Consider the following 22086-nt stretch of genomic DNA (forward strand, 5'->3'; position numbering starts at 1 on the left):
GCATCTAAATTAATATTGTACATGAAGTAAACTGCACTGATATGCAACGAAGTGTACTAAATGTACAATGTTACCCAATGTGCAGACCACTTTTTATTTTTTCTAAGTTATTTTAGAAATGTACCAAAATCTGATTCACTATCACACACGTTTAATTTCTCAAATTAACATTTAATAACGTCAGGAGAAAGAATTCATCTTGCAGGTGCCCCAGTCTCTGAAGTGGAATTCAATATTGCCAGAATAGCAGTCCATGATGGCCGTATCTTGAGGCAATGGGAAAACAATTTATATACACAATAAAAGCTCCAAAATTTCTCTTATTACGAAGTATTACAGTTAATGTCTATTACTTTAGATTTAAGTGTGTATTAGGCCTAACGTCTACACAGAACCTCTTATCTCTTGAAAGTTATACAGCTTCTATTCACTATGAAAATAAAACACATCAAAGAGCCTCAACAGATATTTGAAATGTTTATGAAAATGCCAAATACAATGCACTGCATTTAGCAATAATCATGAATTTCACAATATAGTAACATCACTGAAAGGAATATATAAATAATGTTGTTCCACTTTCAACTAATTATAATACAAACTATGCAAACTGAATTTTCTCCACTTCTCCTGAGAACCTTTACACAAAATTAATGCTGCTTCATTCCTTATTCCCTCTTACTAATTAGTGAAATTATTATTTTAATAAATAAGCAATTTTTTATATTGTGCCAAAGTAACTACGAAAAGTAACATTATATTGGCATGCTTTTTACCATAGGTGGAAAAACTAATTTCAAAAGAACAAAGAAACGTATAACCATTTGAACCATATAACAATCCTCTGAACATTCCTCCTAGTCGAGAGCAGGTTGTCTTGGAGAGCAGGTAGAATGGGTTGTGAACTAGCAGTGTACCGGGCGAGGATCGGTACCTGGGCGGCGCGGGCGGTGAAGTGGATCCCGGCAGCTTCAGGCCAGGGGAATGCGGAACCGACCCTGAGCAGTTTTGTGATCCTGATATTAGCCATGCTGTTGGTGATCGGAGTGGAACTGAACCCAGGACCTGTGGAATCTGTGAAGTGCGGGGTATGCAGAAACAATTTGAGGACTGGCCTTCTGTGCATCACCTGTTCGACGTGGTTTCACTTCAGCTGCCAAAAACTCAAGAGGGATCAGCATATTGAGGAGAACTGGCGGTGTAAAGAATGTATGAGGGACATAGCTGTTGAGACCACGGACACAGAAATTGAGTCGCTGAAGAAAGAGGTGACGGAACTGAAAGAAAAGCTGCAACAGACGGAAGAACGACTGAGAGAGATGGAAGCAGAGAACAGACGACTACGCGAGGAACGACACGGGGAGGCAGGCGAGGAGAAGCAGATATTGGTGATCGGAGATTCCATGGTGCGACATGTGGGACAGGAAAATAAGGACCTCGAAGTGCTGTGCTACCCGGGGATGAGTCGACGAAGTGAAACACAAATTGGAGCAACAGGAGAAAAGGGACAAGAAAACTGTAATATTACATGTGGGGGCCAATGACCTGAGGCGACGATTTGAGTACGTTATGGGAGATATGTACAAATGGCAGTAAGGACGAAGGAGCTGTACCCCCAGGCAAAGATAATTATCAGCGGTATAGTGCGGCGACGAGATTTTCATTAGACTCGAATTGGGCGACTCAATGAGGCATTCGACTGGGTGGCAGATAGAATGGGAGCAACTTTCGTGGACCCAAATTCGTGGATCGGGGACGGGGACCTGGGACGTGACGGAGTCCATCTGAATCGAAGAGGAGCGACGGGACTAGGATCGCTGTTCTCGAGGACGGCGGCAACGGAGAGGAACAACGACCGGGAATGATGGCGGCAAATAGTATGTACGAGTACTATTACAATGGCGGAGGAAGCGATGACGGCGGCGGCAATGGGAGAGACAGAGGCGGTAGCGGCAGACACAGCGGAAACAACAGGGATCAGAAATATTATGTCATGTAATGGTAAGTCTTTAGTAGTGCTGCAGGTCAATTGTAGAAGTATTTATAATAAATCAGTTAAATTCTGGAACCTAGTACATTCGCATAATCCTGACGTCATAATAGGAACGTAATCATGGCTTTCCAGCGAAGTAACAGACGCGACTGTGTGGGAACAGGGGGAGGAGTTTTTATATGTGTAAAAGAGTGCCTGCAGAGCGCTGAAAATTTTAAAGACTCGAATTTCGAAATGTTGGGTGTAGACATGGCGGATGATTATTCACGAAACATATTACACATCATCGGTTTATACAGGGCTCCGAAAGAAGGTTTGAACGTACTGTGTAAAATAAGAGATGTTGGAAAACAGAAAAATCCGCGGATAATATGTTATCATTGCGGGAGACCTGAACTTGCCCCAGGTAAACTGGCAGGGTACAATAGAGGGAGGGATGGGTCAGGCCCAGTCATTAGTAAACTCACTCATCTGGAAACATAACTTAATACAAGTAACAGATAGGGCGACAAGGGGAGATTCCTTGCTAGACATATTTCTTTTAAGACCCTCAGAAATAGTCGCAGGTATTGAAGTGATTCCAGGTATTAGTGACCACGACGCGGTAATTCTTGAAATATTATGGAATGCTAAGTATAAGCAAAGCGGAAAAAAGAACAAAAAATCTTGCAATATAACAAAGCGGACAGAGAAGGCTTCCAAAATTATCTTAGAGAAAAGTACTCATCATGGGTAGTAAAGGACAGTAGTGTAGAAGAATGATGGGCGGAGTTCAAGCAGATTATATTAACAGGAATACAGAAATTTATCCCGGTTAAATGCTTATCAAACAATCCCGATCCGGAATATTATAATAAATACATACGGAAACTGAAAAGAAAACTAAGGAAATCCTATAGACAGCGCAAGGAAAGCCTTGCAAAACAAACAAAATTCACACAACTATCGAAAGAACTGCTTAATGCAAAGAAGATAGCGCAGGAAAATTACCTAGATAAACTTTTCAAAGGTGAACAAAATGGGTGGGGGGAATTTTATAAATATGTGAAGAGACAACACAAGGAAAACTATTCGAGCCTCCCCCTAAAAAATGACTGCAATCAATTTATCGTACAGGACAGCGAAAAAGCAGAAAAATTAAATTCCTATTATGCCACTGTTTTTGGGATGAGGACAATAATACCACACTTAGCTTCTGTGGAAAATATGGGTCAGTTTTCTATCAAGCCTAGGGACATAAGGAGAAGGATCTCTAAATTGAAAGCTCATAAATCAATAGGACCTGATGGTATCGCCGGAGACGTACTAAAATTGGGAGGGGAAGCCATGATTCCCTATCTAGTGCATATATTTGAAATATCAATTAACAATGGTACTGTCCCGCGAGGTTGGAAAGATGCAATAGTGGTGCCAATTTATAAGTCAGGGTCTCGCTCAGATACAAAAAATTACAGACCGGTCAGCCTCACCTCTGTGGTTTGCAAACAGATGGAACACTTGATTTCAGCTTATCTAAGGCTGCATTGGGATGACACAAATTGGTTACATAACTGTCAGCATGGATTTCGGGGGGGCTATTCATGTGAGAGTCGATTAGTAACTGTATGTCAGGATTTAGAAGACGGAATAGATTCCAGTAGCCAAGTAGATGCAGTGATTATTGACTTTTCACGCGCATTCGATGTAGTCCCACACGATATATTGTTGGTTAAACTACAATCAACGGGGATTGACTCAAGAGTACTCCAGTGGATCAAGGAATTTTTAACTTGTTGCACTCAGAGAGTACGGGTGGGGGAGGAATTATCGAACCCAATTGAAATTACTTCTGGAGTCCCACAGGGGAGTGTCTTGGGGCCTCTTCTATTCCTGGTTTTTGTAAATGATCTGCCAGTTAATATCTTGTCTAGGGTTCGCTTATTCGCGGATGATTGTATGGTATACAGGGAAATAAAAAGTTATGAAGATACTACTCTTCTTCAGAATGGCCTCAATAGAATAAACCATTGGGCTATAGCCAACAAAATGAAAATAAATTCTCTAAAGAGCAAAGCCATCAGCTTTACAAGGAAAAGAAATAAAATAATCACATCGTATACATTAGGGGGTGAAACCATTCCGGAAGTTAACAAATGTAAATACCTAGGAATAACATTTAGCAGCGATCTTGGCTGGGAGGAACATGTTACAGACACAGCGGGAAAAGCATGGAGAGCATTACACTTTGTGATGAGGGTACTAAGAAAAGGCTCTGATAAATCCAAAGAGATTGTATATAATTCACTAGTACGTCCAGTAATGGAATATGGTGCTGCATGTTGGGATCCTTACAGACTAGAACATATTAAGACACTGGAAAAGATTAAAAAACGGGCTCTCAAGTATTGTCGGAAAAATTCACCATTAAAATGGGACACACTCGCGGACAGGAGAACGCGAATTCGATTATGCGCACTGTTCAAAACATACAGAGGTGAGCCTGCCTGGAGAGAAATAAAAAATAGGTTGCAGCTGCCAAATTACTCTTCAAGGAACGACCACTCATATAAATTGAGGGAAAGAAAGCAGAGGACGGACACTGGAAAGTTTTCTTTTCTCAATCATACTATCAGGGACTGGAATGCTTTACCTGCAGACTTACTAAAAGCTTTACCAACAACCAAAAATGTATTTAAAAATAGGCTTAAGGACTTTACTAATATACCATAATTATACACAGTATTTAAAGGGTGTAATTGATATTTTGTTATTGAAGTGTTCTATCAGTGAAGAATTTTGTTGTGTCAGTGAAGTGTGTTGTGTCAGTGAAACGTGTTCCTGTCAGTGAAGCTTTATAGTTTATAGTGGCAGTGCAAAGTATTTGAACAGTGAAATGTTTTTGAAGTGTTAGTGAAATCAGGATAGAATCAGTGAAATGTGTTGTAGTTCCAGTGCAGTGAGTGAGTTGACAGCAAAATGAATGTAGTGTTGAAAGGTACCTGTGCAGATATGAACATATCATACTTGTGGGTTTTAGTTCGAACATAGGTTTAAGATACAAATTAGATTTACTTTAAATGTTATTTTAACCGATCGTGCTTCATTTAATTTAGGATATTCCCTATTATTATTATTATTATTATTATTATTATTATTATTATTATTATTATTAATTGTATTTTTTATTAATTGTGTTTATTATTGTCTTTATTGAGTGGTAATTAGTTACCACTGCCACCGGGTATATACCCATTGCAATGTGAATAAATACATACATACATACACATACCTTTAGCATATTACATTAAAGGGAGAGGTTTCTAAATTTGTTTTTGTTTAGTAAGTTATTTTACGACACTTTATCAACATTTTAGGTGAATGAGATGAAGGTGATAATGCCGGTGAAATGAGCCCGGGGTCCAGCATTTGCTCATATTGGGTTGAGGGGAAACCCCCGGAAAAAACCTCAACCAGGTAACTTGCCCCAACTGGAAATCGAACCCAGACCACCTGGTTTCGTGGCCAGACGTGCTAACCGTTACTTCACAGGTGTGGACGGTTTCTAAATCTTCAATAATCTATATATATAATTTGAACTGGTAATGGAAATTACAGGAAAACGGCTGAACAGATTTTAATGAGTGACCCCTCATTTTCATGCCTGGCATCCTAAGTTTTTCGGAAAAGTAGTACTTTTCAGTGAAATGTCAATTTTCCTACATAATTTTCCTATTTTCCAAAATCCATCTGTTGTCAGTTTTGAGAACTAATTTTACTGAATCACGGCCGACTTGATTGAATTTCAGAACAAAACACACACTACAATAAACAATAGGCTATTACACGAAGGCTATGACCTGCAGGATTGCCGACATATTTAGAGCTCAATTCAATTTGTTATTAAAAACTGATTCTGCAGTGTATAATTTTCTGAGTACAGCTGTGTATTGAATATTCAAATCTACGAAACTTGAGGTGGTTTGATGACATTATTACCATTAGAAATTAAATATTATTATAGTTAATATGATGTGACTATTTTTCATTAATTATACATATTAATGCTATACTGATGATATGAAAGTGAAATGTTTTGAGGTTATGTAAGTAAATGTATAGAATATCTTAATTTAGATCTTCATTTCTATAATTTACTGAGCGACTGCTATATATAACTACAAAACTTAAGTAAGATAATAATATTGTTATTAAAAATCAAATATTTTATACTTATTAACCCAGTGGAGTTGGGTCTTTTTCATATACTTAATGGCGGTGTAGTGTAGATATTGATATGTGTCATTGTCTTCAGTATTGGCTTGAGAGAGCGCAAAAATTACAGTTCCTAAGGAAAGATCAAAATGTATTACTTACTGATAAAATAAGAGGCCTAGAAAATTTGGTAGTCTCCAGATAATTTCAGCAAGATCTCTTAGTAGGATAAAATGATTTTACGCTCTACATTTCAAGTTCTACATGCAGCATCTATACGAAAATGCTATTGTTCGAAAGCTTAGCAAACCTGACATTTTTTAAACTTTTGCCTACAATCCACAGTGACCTGAAATAGCTACTGCTATCGTCCTGACATTGATACTTGCGTTTTCGCGTTGAAACTCAAAAACTGAAGTTGGATAGGTTCAAGAAAAAGTATTTGGCATAAAAAAAAATCCAGAGGGAGTATGTTTCATTATTATGAAAGCAAATATCTATCAAAAAGACAAGTATTCTTCACTGAAAATAAATCTGAAAAATTTTTATTTGAACGTCTAACGAACTTGTTTGCAGCAGGATTTGCTGCACAAGCCACTAGTATTAATATCAAATGGAAGAAGAATTTCCTTTAGACACTTATTTTTATTTCTGGAACCACATTTGACGAAAAATTGACACTGGTGAAAGAAGACATACCAGTCACCCCTTTGAGAATACATTATCAAAAATAATACTACTCTTATAATAACTCAGTAACTGTCTTGTTATACCTTCTTTACAGTAGACATAAAGAGCAAAATTACTATATTTCTCAACAAAACATTTATTTCATATCTCTAATAATAAAATCATGCAATGAGTCAATTATTTTAGGAAATGTAGTTATTCTGAAGTACTACATTCGGAATATAGCTAACTGAAAAATTTGGTAAGCACAAGCAATATTATCACATATCTAGAAATAACATTAGACAATATTTTTCTAAAGCATTATGTTGATACACCGAAAGAGGGAAATTGAAAAGACTAGCAAACTGTAAATGGAATGCCAACGTGAGTGCAGAATATATATGAAATAGTTCTCAGATACGGAGGAGAAATATTCCCCTCACACTCTGCTCCACTGATCCTTCATCATATAATAACGCAGAATTCCTGCATGGAAATATCATATGTACTTCGGTACATCGCTATAATAATTAATATCAGATTATTCTCAAGGACACCAGGTAATCAGGGGGCTGTTTTCAGTGCTTACAAATTAGAATATTTTAAACCTTTGTATTTGTAATACTACTTACTGAAGGTAATCAAATAAAACTTTGCCACAATATAAAACAGTTTAAGAATCATTTAATACATATAGTAGTCAATAATTTTTTCATAGGTTTATTTATGGGGGGGGGGGGGGGGGGAATCAGAGGACGTAAGAGCACTCAAGTAAATTTTTATATTTTGTGGGAAACTACATTTCTGACAATTTCCATCTATAATATGATAAAAAATACACATATTATTAAAAAAATAATATCTTATTCAGAAAATATTTTTTTGTGATAAAGATAATTTTAAAATAAACAACTAAAGTAAATAACTACTGAAGCTTTCCTGGCGACGTGATAATTCGAAATTTTCTCGGGCTTCCAGCCAGGTCATAAGTTGGTGATCCACTGACGTTTCGAGGATGTTCATCTTCCTCATCTTCAGGGTTAAATGATATCTGAGGGTACCCAGCTCCTTAAAATCCGGATTGGCTGAACATTGCATTGAAAAAAGCCATAGGGCTAATTTCAATAACACCGAGGTCCTGGTAAAGTGTGCAGGCTATTGGGATAGAAGAGTAAACAAAACCCTGGCTATAGTGGCAGAACGCGGTAACCTGAACCGGGACTCAGGTCTCCAACTAAGCGCGGCATGGGCACCGGCTATTAAATTTCTCACCGCCTGGACGACGTGCCGTCATCAGCGGAGGACACATGAGAACTCGTCTGTCGAGCCCACCGTGAGACCCAAGGTCATTCAGCCGGAAAGCACAAAGCAAGACGGCACGTCGGCCGCGTTCTCGCATCGGTCTGCACTAATAACAGCCAATCGGCGCACAGCTCCTCGGCTGACTCCCTCTGGCACTATAAATTAAGGAGCTGGGTACCCTCAGATATCATTTAACCCTGAAGATGAGGAAGATGAACATCCTCGAAACGTCGGTGGATCACCAACTTATGACCTGGCTGGAAGCCCGAGAAAATTTCGAACTAAAGTAAATTTATTTATTTAGAATTGTAGCTGGAAATCGTAGAATTTATCCTTAAAATGAACAATAAAAATTTCATTAAGATATGTAAAATAGTTTCTCGGAAAAGTGCACCTAAATGGTGCCCCCCAAATATATATATATCATAAATAAATAGATCCGCGAACAAAATAGTTATTATTAAAGATTTATTAATTTGTCCTACAGAATATCTGTAATATTGACAATTAATATTTGAGGAGAAAAATTTGCTCTGGCGCCGGTGATCGAACCCAGGTGTTTGGTTCTACATACCAAGCTCTCTGACCACTAAGCTACGCCGAATTCAATCCACAGCACCGGGTCGAACTCTCCTTTCATGTTTCCCTTTTGGCCTGACTCCAAGTTAGGCATATATGTTGACGTTTTATGTCCAAGTCAACTGCCATCATACAAGGAGTGCACTCAGCTGAGTGACTTATTTGGCCGGGATTTCGCAGTTACGTGCACAGTAATCTGTACAGAATATGCACTGCTAGCTATGAGAATATTAAAGATTTATTAATTTGTCCTACAGAATAATATCTGTAATTACTCTTTGGAGACTGTCTCCAAAATACATTACAAACGGAATTATATATTTTAAACAAACTGCCTAGTGGCCTCACTAATAAGAATGTTTAATAAAGTTAGGAACAATGGACAACCTTGTTTTACCTCTTGATTTATAGTGATTACTTTCTATATAAGAAGAAAAAAAATCAGTTTTGTCCATTTACTAAACACAAAGTTACAAAAGAAATTTCATTCTGAAGGCATCGTGAAATGTTTTCCTAAAATATCTCGTTGTATGTTAAGAAAAGGAATGAAGCAGTGATTTCATTTAAATAATTAAAGAGACGTGGTCAAATATTTTCATATGGTACAAAGCACAATTTGGATAATAATTATAAATATTCCCCCTCAGTGACGTAACTTCGAAAGATAAGTAGGAAATGCTTCAGACAGTGTGGTAAGAAAAATATTCTCTTACCATCAAGGCCATCCAAGGTGTCTTGAGAGGCTGGACCTTGTTCCTGGTCACCGGTCTCCATGGAACCTGGTCCGGGTAGAGAGTTCATGTCACCTGGGTTGAGAATGCCAACTCCAGCCTAAAAATAAGGTGATAAAATAGTTATTTTCCCCAAATTTTACTTCACAAATTTACACTTAAAAATACTTTTAGTGTACACCTGAGTTTGTAATGCATCAATGTAAATTTCATTAAAATAAAGTTTAAAAAATAGAAATTTTTTATTCATTCATTCACTTTCTGTAGAAATAAGTCGTACATTAGTTACTGTTCTAAATTATTATTTCGTGTTATGCTCACCACAGAACTAAAAGATGACTAAATGCGCAATGAAATGGTAATGGGAGGGGTAAAACAGTAAAAAATCGAAGAACAAAGAAAGAAAAATATATTAATTAGTATCTCTGAGACTCTGTTCCACTTAATTAACCCATACAGATACTACAAAACTTTCATTATTACGCAAAATTATGCTTGGAGTTGTAGTTCTTCGAAAATTTCTTCACCATTACTTTTAAGATCTGAATTCTTCCATATCATGATACTGGAATAATGACACCCTGCTGAGAAAGAATTATACACGAGAACCTATAGTCCCGTCGTTCTTATTTCCGGCAGCCAATCACGTTGCAGGTCGGCTACATTTAAACGTGTGTGTCTTGTCATTTGCTATTGATGATGTAATGAATTTCCTAAGGCTCGATAAATACTTAATATAATCGCCCGACATTTTGGCTCTTTTGTTGGCATTCGCAGAAAGCACACGAGGACATTATTTGCCGTTCAATTATTTGCTCAATTATAGTGTGTTTGATTTATTATCATAGGAGCTACGACATGATAATGTTTAACGGTGAAGCAAATAGATTCATATAGTAGCTAGGCAACGAAAGAACAAAAATGGCGAACGATACTACATACGTAGACTTTATAGAACCTTCACTTCCTAAGACGTAAGCAAAGGGGAGGAGTCACACCGGAAATAACAGCGGCATGACTTTAAATCAATGAGTAAAATGAACTGATACATTAAGATTGTCACTGAAGTGCTATACAACATTTGTAGTATCTATTTTATGGCATTAACATTCATGTTAGAATAAAACTTCATTAAATCAGTCTTCGTTTTTTCATTTTCGTTTAGTTACAATTTTTATTGCACTCTAGATAATTTAGTTGACAAGTTTACTTCAGGCTCTGTTATTTTTCAGAATCAAATGTAATAATTTTGAAGCCCATTTCTGGTGCATAAAATTTCCAGATCAGTTATACACGTAAGTCACTAAACTAATGGCAAGCAATCAAATTCGTCTTGCATGGATGTATTCTGGGAAGCTCATCACAATAAGGAAACTTCCAATATCTGTAATATGCAAAGAGTACTCAACACAGAATGTAAAAATACTAGTATATATCAGCAGAGAGCGGAAAAATATTACATTTAATATTTTACAACATTAATCGCAGAGTATTGGGAATCAAGTTTTATGTTTCGTCATGAGTAAAATCAAAATGAGTTATTTTTTCGTATTTCATATTTCGTAAAAATTTTCATATTATGAACAAATCTTCATAGTTACTCACTTATTTCTCAACAAAGACGTTCTTTTAATGTATTTCTGATCTGCTGGAGAGTTTTGAAGACAGCTTTCGATTTTCTTGAAGGACCAATAAGATGCATCATACCTGTCGTACATTGTTCAAATTATCCAATCAAATGCAACCTATTATAATATCAGTGCCAATGTCCAGTATACTGTACAGACGTGAGTGTTGCTAACCATGGCAGAATTCAGCTAAATGTAGCTTTATATTTAGTCACGTAGCTTATAGCAGAATGGTCAACTGAATTGGGATTTGATTGAGTGACCACCAGCGAATACTCACTTTTATGTGTAAACACTTTCTTACATAAAATGTATTTTCTCACACTAACTTAGGTTTGTTTTATATATGGACTGATTTCCGAACACTGCAGCCCTCATTTATGGCAAGGAAAACATTGTCATTTTCAGGCTTATTTTCCTGTTATGTGAAAAGCGCCTATTACCTGACAATTCCTGTATTCGTGAATTCGCCAACAACCAACAGGATCTTTATTAGGGATCACCTACCCAACTAAAATAAACTGGACTTATCCCCAATAAATTAATGATACCTCCAACATATCCATTTGTCTTTCAACTTTAAATCTGTAGCATTGGTCATTGGTTCTCTTTATTATACAAGAATAAGGGCACTCTCCCTAAACCATCTCCAGATGTGCCACCCTTTATGAATATACATCTGTTGACACAATGTCTACAATGTTTTGCACAAAGTGTTACAAGTAACAACAAGATAGATATGCTTGGAAAAAGCTGGTTTGTAAAATGGGATGATTATGTTACAGTAGAACCTCGACAATATGAACATAAATAATCTGAACGCACTACCAAATGTACATACAATAGTTGAAAGACGGAAAATGAGAGGCTACTGGAAAAGAAGATTGGTGATTTTTTTCGTTAAACTTTATTGTTCTAAAAGTACATAACTAGGGCCGTTTGTAGTGTTTGTATTTTTTACTTTCTATTATCCTGTATGTCTTAACTGCTTGTTTGATACTGAACTTCATACAATGATTTCTATCCGGCGTTGGGGCTATGTGGATAGTATATACACTTCCCAAGGTTAGATTCCTGGTATGGGCAATGGAATAAATTCATCTTCTATCCATGGGACTACGAGTTTGTTGCTTTGCGATTGTGCTGTGATGTCTCAGTAGTGGCCCTGCATCATGCCAATCTCATGACCAGAGGTGCCCACATTTGTAAGATGTCTAGTGTGCAATTCAAAGAAGTTTCCTCCTCTACCCACAGTGGTGTCCAAGTTGGATAAAAGGGGATGTTAAGCAGAATAAAAAAGAAAGACAATGATTTCAACCATTTCTTTATATTAGTAGTGTACAATGTGTTTTTTTTAAGTTCACGCAGAGTAATTCCATATACTGATAATCCAAACAAACTGATAATTCGAACTACCCCCAAATCCTAATTAGTTCGGATTATCAAAGTTCTACTGTATTTGTTGGTTTATTTTTATGACATCTCCTTTTGTGCATAGCTTAATTTTAGTATTTGTAACTGAATTTCGGGACTTTGTAGCAGACTCGCTTGTGTTGAGATTGGCAATGCTAATAGGCATTAGCTTCATGTCACTTCATGTTTCCTGATACCAGTATATTAATCCCCCCCCACCCCGCCAAAAAAAAAATTGCATATTTTTTCTGCCTTTTTATATCACAATGAAAGAATGGTGACCCACTGCAGTCTCCTGGGATGATTTTATAGTTCGTAACTAGGTACTTTAGTATACCCTAAGGAAAATAAGCATAGCAAAAGATATCTCTCTGTTCTGTCTCACTTTCAGACATATGGAAAATAGAACTCTCAATTCTCAGTCTGAGGACAGAAATATAATAGTAATACTAAGTGGGCTGCAGTGCATACATATCTCCTGCCAAGACTGAGGAACACTCATAATGTGACATGATTGCAAATTAATAATTTCTCCATTTCAAGTAGTGCATTTGTAACTATAGAATATTCGTAAATCATCTGATAAGCAGATATAGATAACATAAACAAGATACATTCATTAGAATCAATAGTTCAGTTGCTGCTAAAATAACTCTTAACATGCAACTCATTGGCATTGTATAACTGTAACTGCTAGTCCTCCTCCACTTCTCTGTTTCCTCCACACTATCAGTACAGTGGATATAAGACAACAGTACCCTACTGCAGTGGTTGCCAAACACCACGAAATTGTGACGTAATAGAAATGCAACCCGCACACTACTATCGCAGGGAGAGGGGTGGAGTAGGTATCTCCTCAGGTAATGCAGTGAATAACAGTGCAGAGACGGACTGTGACCAAAAACAAAAGCAATATAATATTCTTTTACTTATTAACTATATACACTTTTTTCCATGTTAATTTTTTATCCTCCTATTCATTATTTTTGTATTATTAACAAAATAAATTTAATTTCTTATTTACCATAAAAAGAACGTGTACTTTACATCAGCAGATATTTGAAATGAGAAAAATGTACCACTCTGGTCACGAAGTTGTAAATTACACTACATACTTAAAAAAAACGTTGAAGTATTTTACCTCGATTAAGACATAGGAGCCGATATTTTTATTGTTTATTTATTAATGAAATATTAAAATTACACTACATATGTCGAAAAAAACGTCGAAGTATTTTACCCCGATTAAGACATAGAAGCCGATACATTTTATTGTTTGTTTATTAATGAAATATTCAAGTTACAGGTAAGGGCGTGGTAGTCTTCATAACAACAAGAATAATGACAACGCACATTGTTCTTTTATACTTCATTTAAAATTTTACAACAAATTAAGTATCTCATATTTTTGCCATCTGCACAAAATAAATACTTTTCCTTCCATGCCCCTTAAAATTAGGTATTTATGATCTGTTTTCGAAAAGACACCGAAACATATTATCCTACACACTTGTATAACATTACATGTGTACGTCCGCTGCTGATAAATATCTTTACTTCTAGCGAAGTGATGGCTGTAAACAGATGACAGAGGTATGATGTCATGGTTATGCTTGAGTGGAGGCAGGGACATGTGTCGGGACACAACTTTTGGCGATCACTGCCCTACTGTGTTAAGAGGCAATCGATGGATCGCTTATATTTCTAGACAAGTTGAACTTGACACTGATATCATGCCAAGAGATGGAAGAGAAAAGTTCTAGGAGGGGCAAGGGGTGCATGAGCATAGTATCGTTCACTGCAGTATTTCAAGGCTTCCCCCGCCCCGCCCAGAATATTTCTCTGCCATTTCTTGGCGCGACAACTACAGTTCCAATGCACATGCAAACATGCTGGGAGATGACGCCTGTTTTCATTCACACCAACTATGAGTGGAGTTCCCCACTCCTGACATTTCCAACAGTTTCTGTTGGCATACAGTCCATTGCAATGTTGTCTCCATAAATGAAGGTAATTTTAAAACCGCCAGAGTGCACTACTATTTATGCAACATAAGTAACATTGTGACAATACTTCACTTATTTGGACAGTGTGAGTGTGAGTGTGTGTGTGTGTGTGTGTGTGTGTGTGTATTTGTTTGTTTTGAAGGAATTAGCCAAAATGTTCAATTTTATTAAGAAATGGAGTCACATTTTAAATATTTTTTTTTTGTGCCAGGTGTTTTATAAAATTAAGTTTACAATAAGACATCTTGACAGACAAAAGAAAATACTATTTACTTTTTAATGAACATTACTTGTGACATACAAAAGTTATGACCAATGGAACATAAGACCCTATTCAAATTCAACAATCACCACTTGAGTATGTGCAGCAGTACGTGTACCTCGGGCAAAGCATCTCCCTAAACAAGAACACAGAGAATGAAATCAAACGCAGAATAGGACTGGCATGGAACAAATTTTGGTCGCTCAAATTCCTACTCATGGACAAATGGCAAAAAGCAAGTACGAAAGCTGAAATCCTAGACAAATGTGTCATGCCGACATTACTCTATGGCTGTCAAATGTGGTCCTTGACAGAAAAACAGCTACAGGTTTGTCAAAGGAGAATGGAAAGGAAGATCCTAAATGTTTCACTAAAAGACAGACTCAGAAACGAGGAAATAAGGACAAAAATGCGCGATGTGGTAGAAAGGGCAGAAAACCTAAAATGGAAATGGAGCGGCCACGTAGCACGTATGGATCACAAGAAATGGACGAATCGCACCACAATGTGGGACCCGAGAGAAGGACGACGGCACGTGGGATGACAAAAAACCAGATGGGCAGACTACTTCAGAACCAGAGCGGGAAGTCAATGGTCGAGAGTGGCACAAGACGGAGAAGTATGGAGGCAGCTGGCACCAAACATGAATCAACAAGCACGAGATAGGACAGAAAGTCAACGACAGTGAGTATAATTCGTGTGAAGTGATATGAGGAAGTGTGGGGGATAAGTATAGTAGAAATGATCGAAGAGGGAAGTCAGGAACAGTGAAACGAAGAAAATATCAGTAATATGACCAAGCTCCCAAGGACTCGCTCACCTTAGGAGACTACTTTTATGAGCAATTCCCTGTGACAACAGGAGGTCCTTGCCCTTAAGGGATGTGTACGGGCTAAATTTATTATTATTATTATTATTATTATTACTTGTGACATAAAATGATCTTTCTTACAGATGTGAACCATGTCTATGAGCTAATAATATGTAGTATACTTCCTGAAAGCGGAATGCAGTGTTGAGTGTAGAATACACTGTTATGAATTTTAAGAGAACTCTGATAAACAGTCTCCCCAGATCCTAAAATTAATCACCTGAATTCATACTACAGAAATTTTCAATACTTTCTATCTTGGATAAAAAATTAACATTTTCACTTCCAAATTAAGCACTGACATTTATTTTCAATTTTATGCTCTTAATACAGCAAGTGTGAAACATTTTTACAATTACCACTTTTCCCTGAGTGATAAACATGTAGAAGTGCTAGTAAATCCAATTTTACACATGCGAATGTCATAGTTTTAATTATTTAAATGTAAAGCGTATTTGAAAAATACACAATCTAAAAAAGAGACTATAATGTCTAATGCAATCTGTTATAGTTATAATTCTTTACACCATATACTATCTTATAGATTAAATTCAGAGGTGTATGTATATCTCATAGTTGGGCTTGCTGTGAAGATCAAAGCGAATAAATTTATATAGCTAAATGGTCTGTGTAATCCAAAGAAATTTTGTTGCTTCTAATTTCAATAGAAAATATTCCTGTAATGAGAAAATAGATCAGTCACAGTTTATTACCAACTATGAATCCAAAATACAATTCTGAATTAAGTTCAAAATGTGAGAAAGAGATAACTATTTTCCCACATTTTGCATTAATGTCACAATGAACTATTCTACTTTATTCTTCTGAATAAAACCAATTCATCCATATCACTTTCTTTTTTTTTTTCTTTTTTGGCTGTTACAACTGCATGTGCCTTACAGAAGTGGATATGTATTACATATAAATAGTGGTGGGATGATAATATTCTCAGTATATTGATATCAACAATGTCGAACAATACCTTAGGAAAGGGACTAAATATATATAAAAAAAATTAAATGGGCTTCTCAGATATATTAACGGAAAAAGAAGGCAAGGGATGCAAAGAATCCATATAATTGCATTGATCATTCTAGTGGCTAGTGGCTGTGTGATTGTATGGGTTTGGTTGTAAGTTATCCCTAAAATTGTGTGGAACATTTAAGTGGTTGGTGGTTGTATGAATTTGGTTGTTGGTTACGATGTGGATAAAATAAATTAAAATTATACACATTGCATTATTAAGACTTTCTTTGATTTATAGAATCCCTATACAGTCAAACCTCTGTATAAATGAAAACCAATATAATGATAAACCCTGTTGCAAAGATAAATTTGAGTGGTTCCTGCGTATTTCCTTCATTTTCAATATGTTTTATTCATCATTATAACAATAGTCAAATGTTGGAGAAATCATGATGTAACAATAAAAATATACTTTTAATTTACTTTGTTTTCATGTTCAATGTATTACTTTCCACTTGGTATCGCCCCCTTAAAGATCTTTAATATTTTTGTTGACCGATAGTGGCATTCTGTGCAAGGAATGTGTTACAAGAGAATTCTGCCTTTATAGTTCCAGCCACTGGTGTCTTTCACATTTGAGTGTTGTTACTTGTTAAAGACGGCAGGTGTAACACGAATACAAATCAGTTTGGAAACTAAATTACCTGCATTTAGTGATTTAGGTTAGGGATTGAAGCAGGTTGAAGTGGCTAAAAGATATGAGTTTGCACACTCAACTATCGCAATATTCATAAAGAAACGCAAAGGAAATAGAGGACAGTGTTGTAGTGGTGAAATTAATTTTGTTGCTGAAAACATTGAAACCCAAATACAGAGTACAAATTACTGATTTAAAAAAAGAAAACGAGAGGGAGGGAGGGAGGGAGAGGGAGAGGGAGTGTGTGTGTGTGTTAAAGAATTTGTACATCAAGTAGGGCAATCAAAAGATGAGTAAATATTATTTTATATTATGTAATGTTCTTTTATACTTATTTTTATTATATTCCCTTTCAGAACATAAAGATAGGCAAAATTTCATAATCCCTCAATACAACAATAACTCCGATATTACGATATGATTTTCCTAGTCCCCAAAATTGTTGTATCGATGTTCAACTGCAATTGTGTGGAACATTTATGTGGGTGAAGGTTGTATGATTTTATGGGTATGGTTGTAGGTTATGATGTATATAAAATAAATTAAGATCATTATGCATCTCGCATTAGTAAGAGCTATTTTATTTGTATTCTGTGAGTTGTATCAGTCTGTTGCAGTTAAGGTTCAATGATATGTTGCAAATTGTATCAGCACACTCCCACTAAGGAGCAAGATGTGTGTAGAATATTACAGGAATGACAAAGGACATTTTTACCCAGAATATTTGCCCACTTAAGCTAATTTATAAGGTTTAAAAAAATGCAATGCCAATTGCATCGTCAGTCTAATGTTGAAAACAAATATTCGAATTAACTCACCAATGAAAGGAACTTTCAACATTAGAAAACAAATTACAAATATTTAGAAATAAGTTGATATAAATTACCATTTTAGTGTACTATTTGCACTTTGTCTTTAGCTCTTGGCTCCCAAATGCCAAATCAGATGAGATCACTAAACCAGGTAAGCAGTACTGGCAACCTTTATGCACAAACAAGGGAGTTTGGCAGTTGAGGGGTGACACAAACATTATCCCTTATTGTCATCACATTGTTACGGATGCATTCAGGATGTTGTTGCGATATTAAGACATTGCTTTATTATTTTTTTGGACTCGTATTATGAAGTGCGTGCTACTTCGAGTTCCCATGGGGGAAGAAGTTTTCTCATGATATTTTTGTCAGTGTATGGGACCAGTGCCCACCCAGCATCATGATGCATTTGAGGGAGCTACAATAAGTAGCAATATCCATTTATGACAACCAGCCATAATGGCCAGAGAGCTCATCTCGCTAACACACAATATCTCCATTCTGGTTGGATGATCGTTCACCTCTGCAGAAGCATGTGGACATGAAGCCAGCAGTTGGCTGGTCAGACCTGACTCATAATGGGCTGCTGTGCCGCAAATTTATTTATTTTATTTTATATTATTTTTATACCTCAAAATGAAAGAAAAAGCAATTTCAGGCCTATCAAGAACCACCTTGAACTCTTCCTTGGAAAAGTCGTGCCACTATTCATAGAAAGAGCAGAAAGAGAATGTCAAAGTAGCAGAGTGCTGCAACCTACAACAGTGAAAAAGACACAGAATGCTGCTCTTCCCTCTCAATCAACCCCTGAAATGATGTTGCTTATATGGGTAAAAATATTTGTGATTGAAAACGTTTTAAGCAGTTCGTCATGTATCAGCCTGGTAAAGTAAAAACTGGAAAATATATAAGTATCATATTTATGAAGCAATTTCAGGTTTACAGAAGCTCATAAAAATTTTTATGGTTAAATTATCTTTTAGTCAATTTGAAGCACAGTATTACTTTTGGTTTCATTTTTCTCTTGTTGATACTACTGGAGGAAGTAAGAAAAAATGAAACTCTCCACTTTCAGCTCAAAGAGAGGTCGAGAAAAAGTGCACAGATAGTACTGATTATTTAATGGCTTCATATAATGCAACATTACTTTGATAAAATTTAAATTAACTTACTAATATTGAATACAAAAAAAAATGAATAAATAAATTTAAAAAAAAATCTAAAAATAATAAGAGAGAATAGTTAAAGATGACAATCGCCATTTAAAATTTGGTTTTCTTTTAGTCTCGAAATATAAGTGTTAGATATAAAAGTATCTCTTTCCTACATAACATAAAGTAAATTATAAGTGATCAAATATTACATTTTAAATTGTGACATTGGTATCGCAAAATGATTATCGAGAATCTCTTGATATCATCCCACCTCTAATTTCAAGGCATTCTCTTGAGCGTAATGAAGAGGAATGAATCATTCACATACATATATTACACAACTACTTAACTAATACCAGGTACTTTCAATAGGACTGAAATTGAAAGCAGCTGCAATCATATGCTTGCCATCAACAATGAGATATACTGTACATTGTATCTCAGGTACACAGTCCACATACACTTTAACATTAAGTTCTTTGTTCGATTGTTTTCTCAAAAAATATACAGGCACATCTTTGTGTACTGATACCAATCTAATCAACAACAATCCTTGTTAAGATGAGCATTGAAAGAAATTAAGACATTAAGTGAATCAGCAAGGTAGGCACACACCAAGCAAAGCACGCTGATAAAATGGCACAAATATGCGGTATGTATAAACTTGAATCATAATTTTCAACTATGTTGAATCTCAATAGTTTTATATTTGAAAATAAAATTTAATAATTATAATGCAATCATTCATGCTAACATATATTCCTACAATATTTTACCAAAACTGTTTCAATTTTACATTTATAAAAATTAATTACTGTACAACTGATGGTCTATCCATCAAGATGTGTTTCAAATATTTAGCTTAATATATATATATATATACATATACAGTTTCACATGTTAAGCAATTCCTGCACCGTAAGATTCCGAAAAATCAAAAACATAAACTATAATTATCGTAACTTTACAGTTGAAATATATTTTGATTTCCAACTCATTGACAAATGATATTTTGGTTAACCCTACGAAATTCACTTTCTGACAGAAAATTCACTTCATTATATACACATACTTACAGACATAGCAACATTCTAAACTAGTCAGAAACCTTTGTGTTTGTGAAGATAATATCAAGAATGGAAAAGATTTCTATGCCCAAACATCATTAACAGGAAAAACTCTTGTATCAGATAATAGTATATCACATTAACACAAGTTCTTCTTAATATATAGAACAGGTACATTTTGCGAATTTAGTATGAGAAATTGCTTATCTTTAGAAAAGACACTTCCCATATATTGTCAAAGTACCACTGATACATCAAAACATTTTCAATGTGCATTATAAACACAATCTTGTTATACATTATGTAAAAACATTTCCTCTATTATCCTAGTATCATACACTAACACTTTCCAACTGCCCTTTATCATACCCGTTCAGTAAGACTTTTTAGGAAGTAATCAAAGAATCCACCTGAGCTATATGTTGTTTAACAAATACGTTGATAACAAATAAAACGGGATGAAGTAACTGATAATTGCTAAAGCTTAAAAATTAATCCGTATTTCTACCCACAATTCTTCCTTATACCAAAATCCCTCAATTGTCCACCATCATTTCACTTACAGAAACATCAAATAAAGGAAAATTTCCAGAACATATTATTACTTTTCAAACACTCTCTTCTTAGTAAATTCCCAAGACCACAGCCTGATTTACTCAAACAAATACATAATCTGATATAAATAATAATAATAATAATAATAATAATAATAATAATAATAATAATAATAATAATAAAAACGAGTCATAATTTGTAAAATTCTAATACTAAACTGCACAATACCAACCCAACAACTTTAATCTATCCCATATTATACTGACCATTTCAAAGAGTGACGTTTTATAGTGATACTGCTATGTAAAAGGAAGGGTTGGTTAGTGTTCTCAAAGAGTGAACTAATTTTAATTTCTTCACACCACTTTATCAGACTATCATCATACAGTATTTGATTTTTACTTTTATGTTTTTGAGCTTTCATGTAAGAGAAGTAGGCCTACATAAACCTATTATAACCATTCTCGTGTTTACATTAAGTATATTAAAAAGTAAGTCGATTTACAATTACTAACTGGTAGTTGTTTACAACTGGGATAAAATGAAACTACCAACAAATAAAACTTATTCAACTAAATTAATATTCTGAGATATAATACTATGGGATTTCTACTATTTCAGCAGAGAAAGTGCACCATTTCGATTCCTTCTTTGTATTTCATTACATCGATATAAGATTAATAATAATCTGAATTCCGCATGCTTCGTATTAGGTTAATCCTAAAGTACAATATTTGTTTCTAAGACACATTTCTAGGCATTCCAACATCTGACTGCAAAGCATAAAGGCATGATGCAAAGCACATTGGTCCAGTACAGACTTTGACAAAGATCACAACACATATAAGGTAATCAAATAGCACCATGGTAAAATTTCAGCAGCCAAAATAATCGAACATTAAGAGATTACACAAAAAGGGCTCTATCACAAGGCTAAGAAGAAAGATGACAGCTTAAGACTGCAAACGAATATATGTGATATTTTCCTTATATCTAAGCAAAAATGCTGTATAAAGCTGAGTAAAATACAAATGACAGGAAAAATTATGGCACAAAATAAACTTGCTGAAATTTATGATGTAATGAAGACTTATAAACTACAGTAAAACCCCGATAATATGCGCCCGCTTATTACTCTATCCCATGTAATAAGCTTTTTTTTTTTTTTTGTCCGGTCCCTGCACATT

At 35.4% G+C, this 22086-nt stretch overlaps 1 protein-coding gene across 10 annotated transcripts in view; it reads right to left on the minus strand.

The window, feature by feature from the left end:
• LOC138712215 (broad-complex core protein isoforms 1/2/3/4/5-like) overlaps positions 1-22086 on the minus strand; it is a 218606-nt gene that overhangs the window by 127271 nt on the left and 69249 nt on the right. For all 10 annotated transcript variants that reach the window (XM_069843752.1, XM_069843750.1, XM_069843757.1 and 7 more), the window contains exon 4: positions 9451-9568. In XM_069843752.1, coding sequence (XP_069699853.1) covers positions 9451-9568 — 118 coding nt within the window. The remainder of the gene's footprint in view (positions 1-9450; positions 9569-22086) is intronic.

This window comes from Periplaneta americana, chromosome 13 (genome assembly GCF_040183065.1).
Source record: "Periplaneta americana isolate PAMFEO1 chromosome 13, P.americana_PAMFEO1_priV1, whole genome shotgun sequence".
In the NCBI taxonomy this organism is placed as follows: domain Eukaryota; kingdom Metazoa; phylum Arthropoda; class Insecta; order Blattodea; family Blattidae; genus Periplaneta; species Periplaneta americana.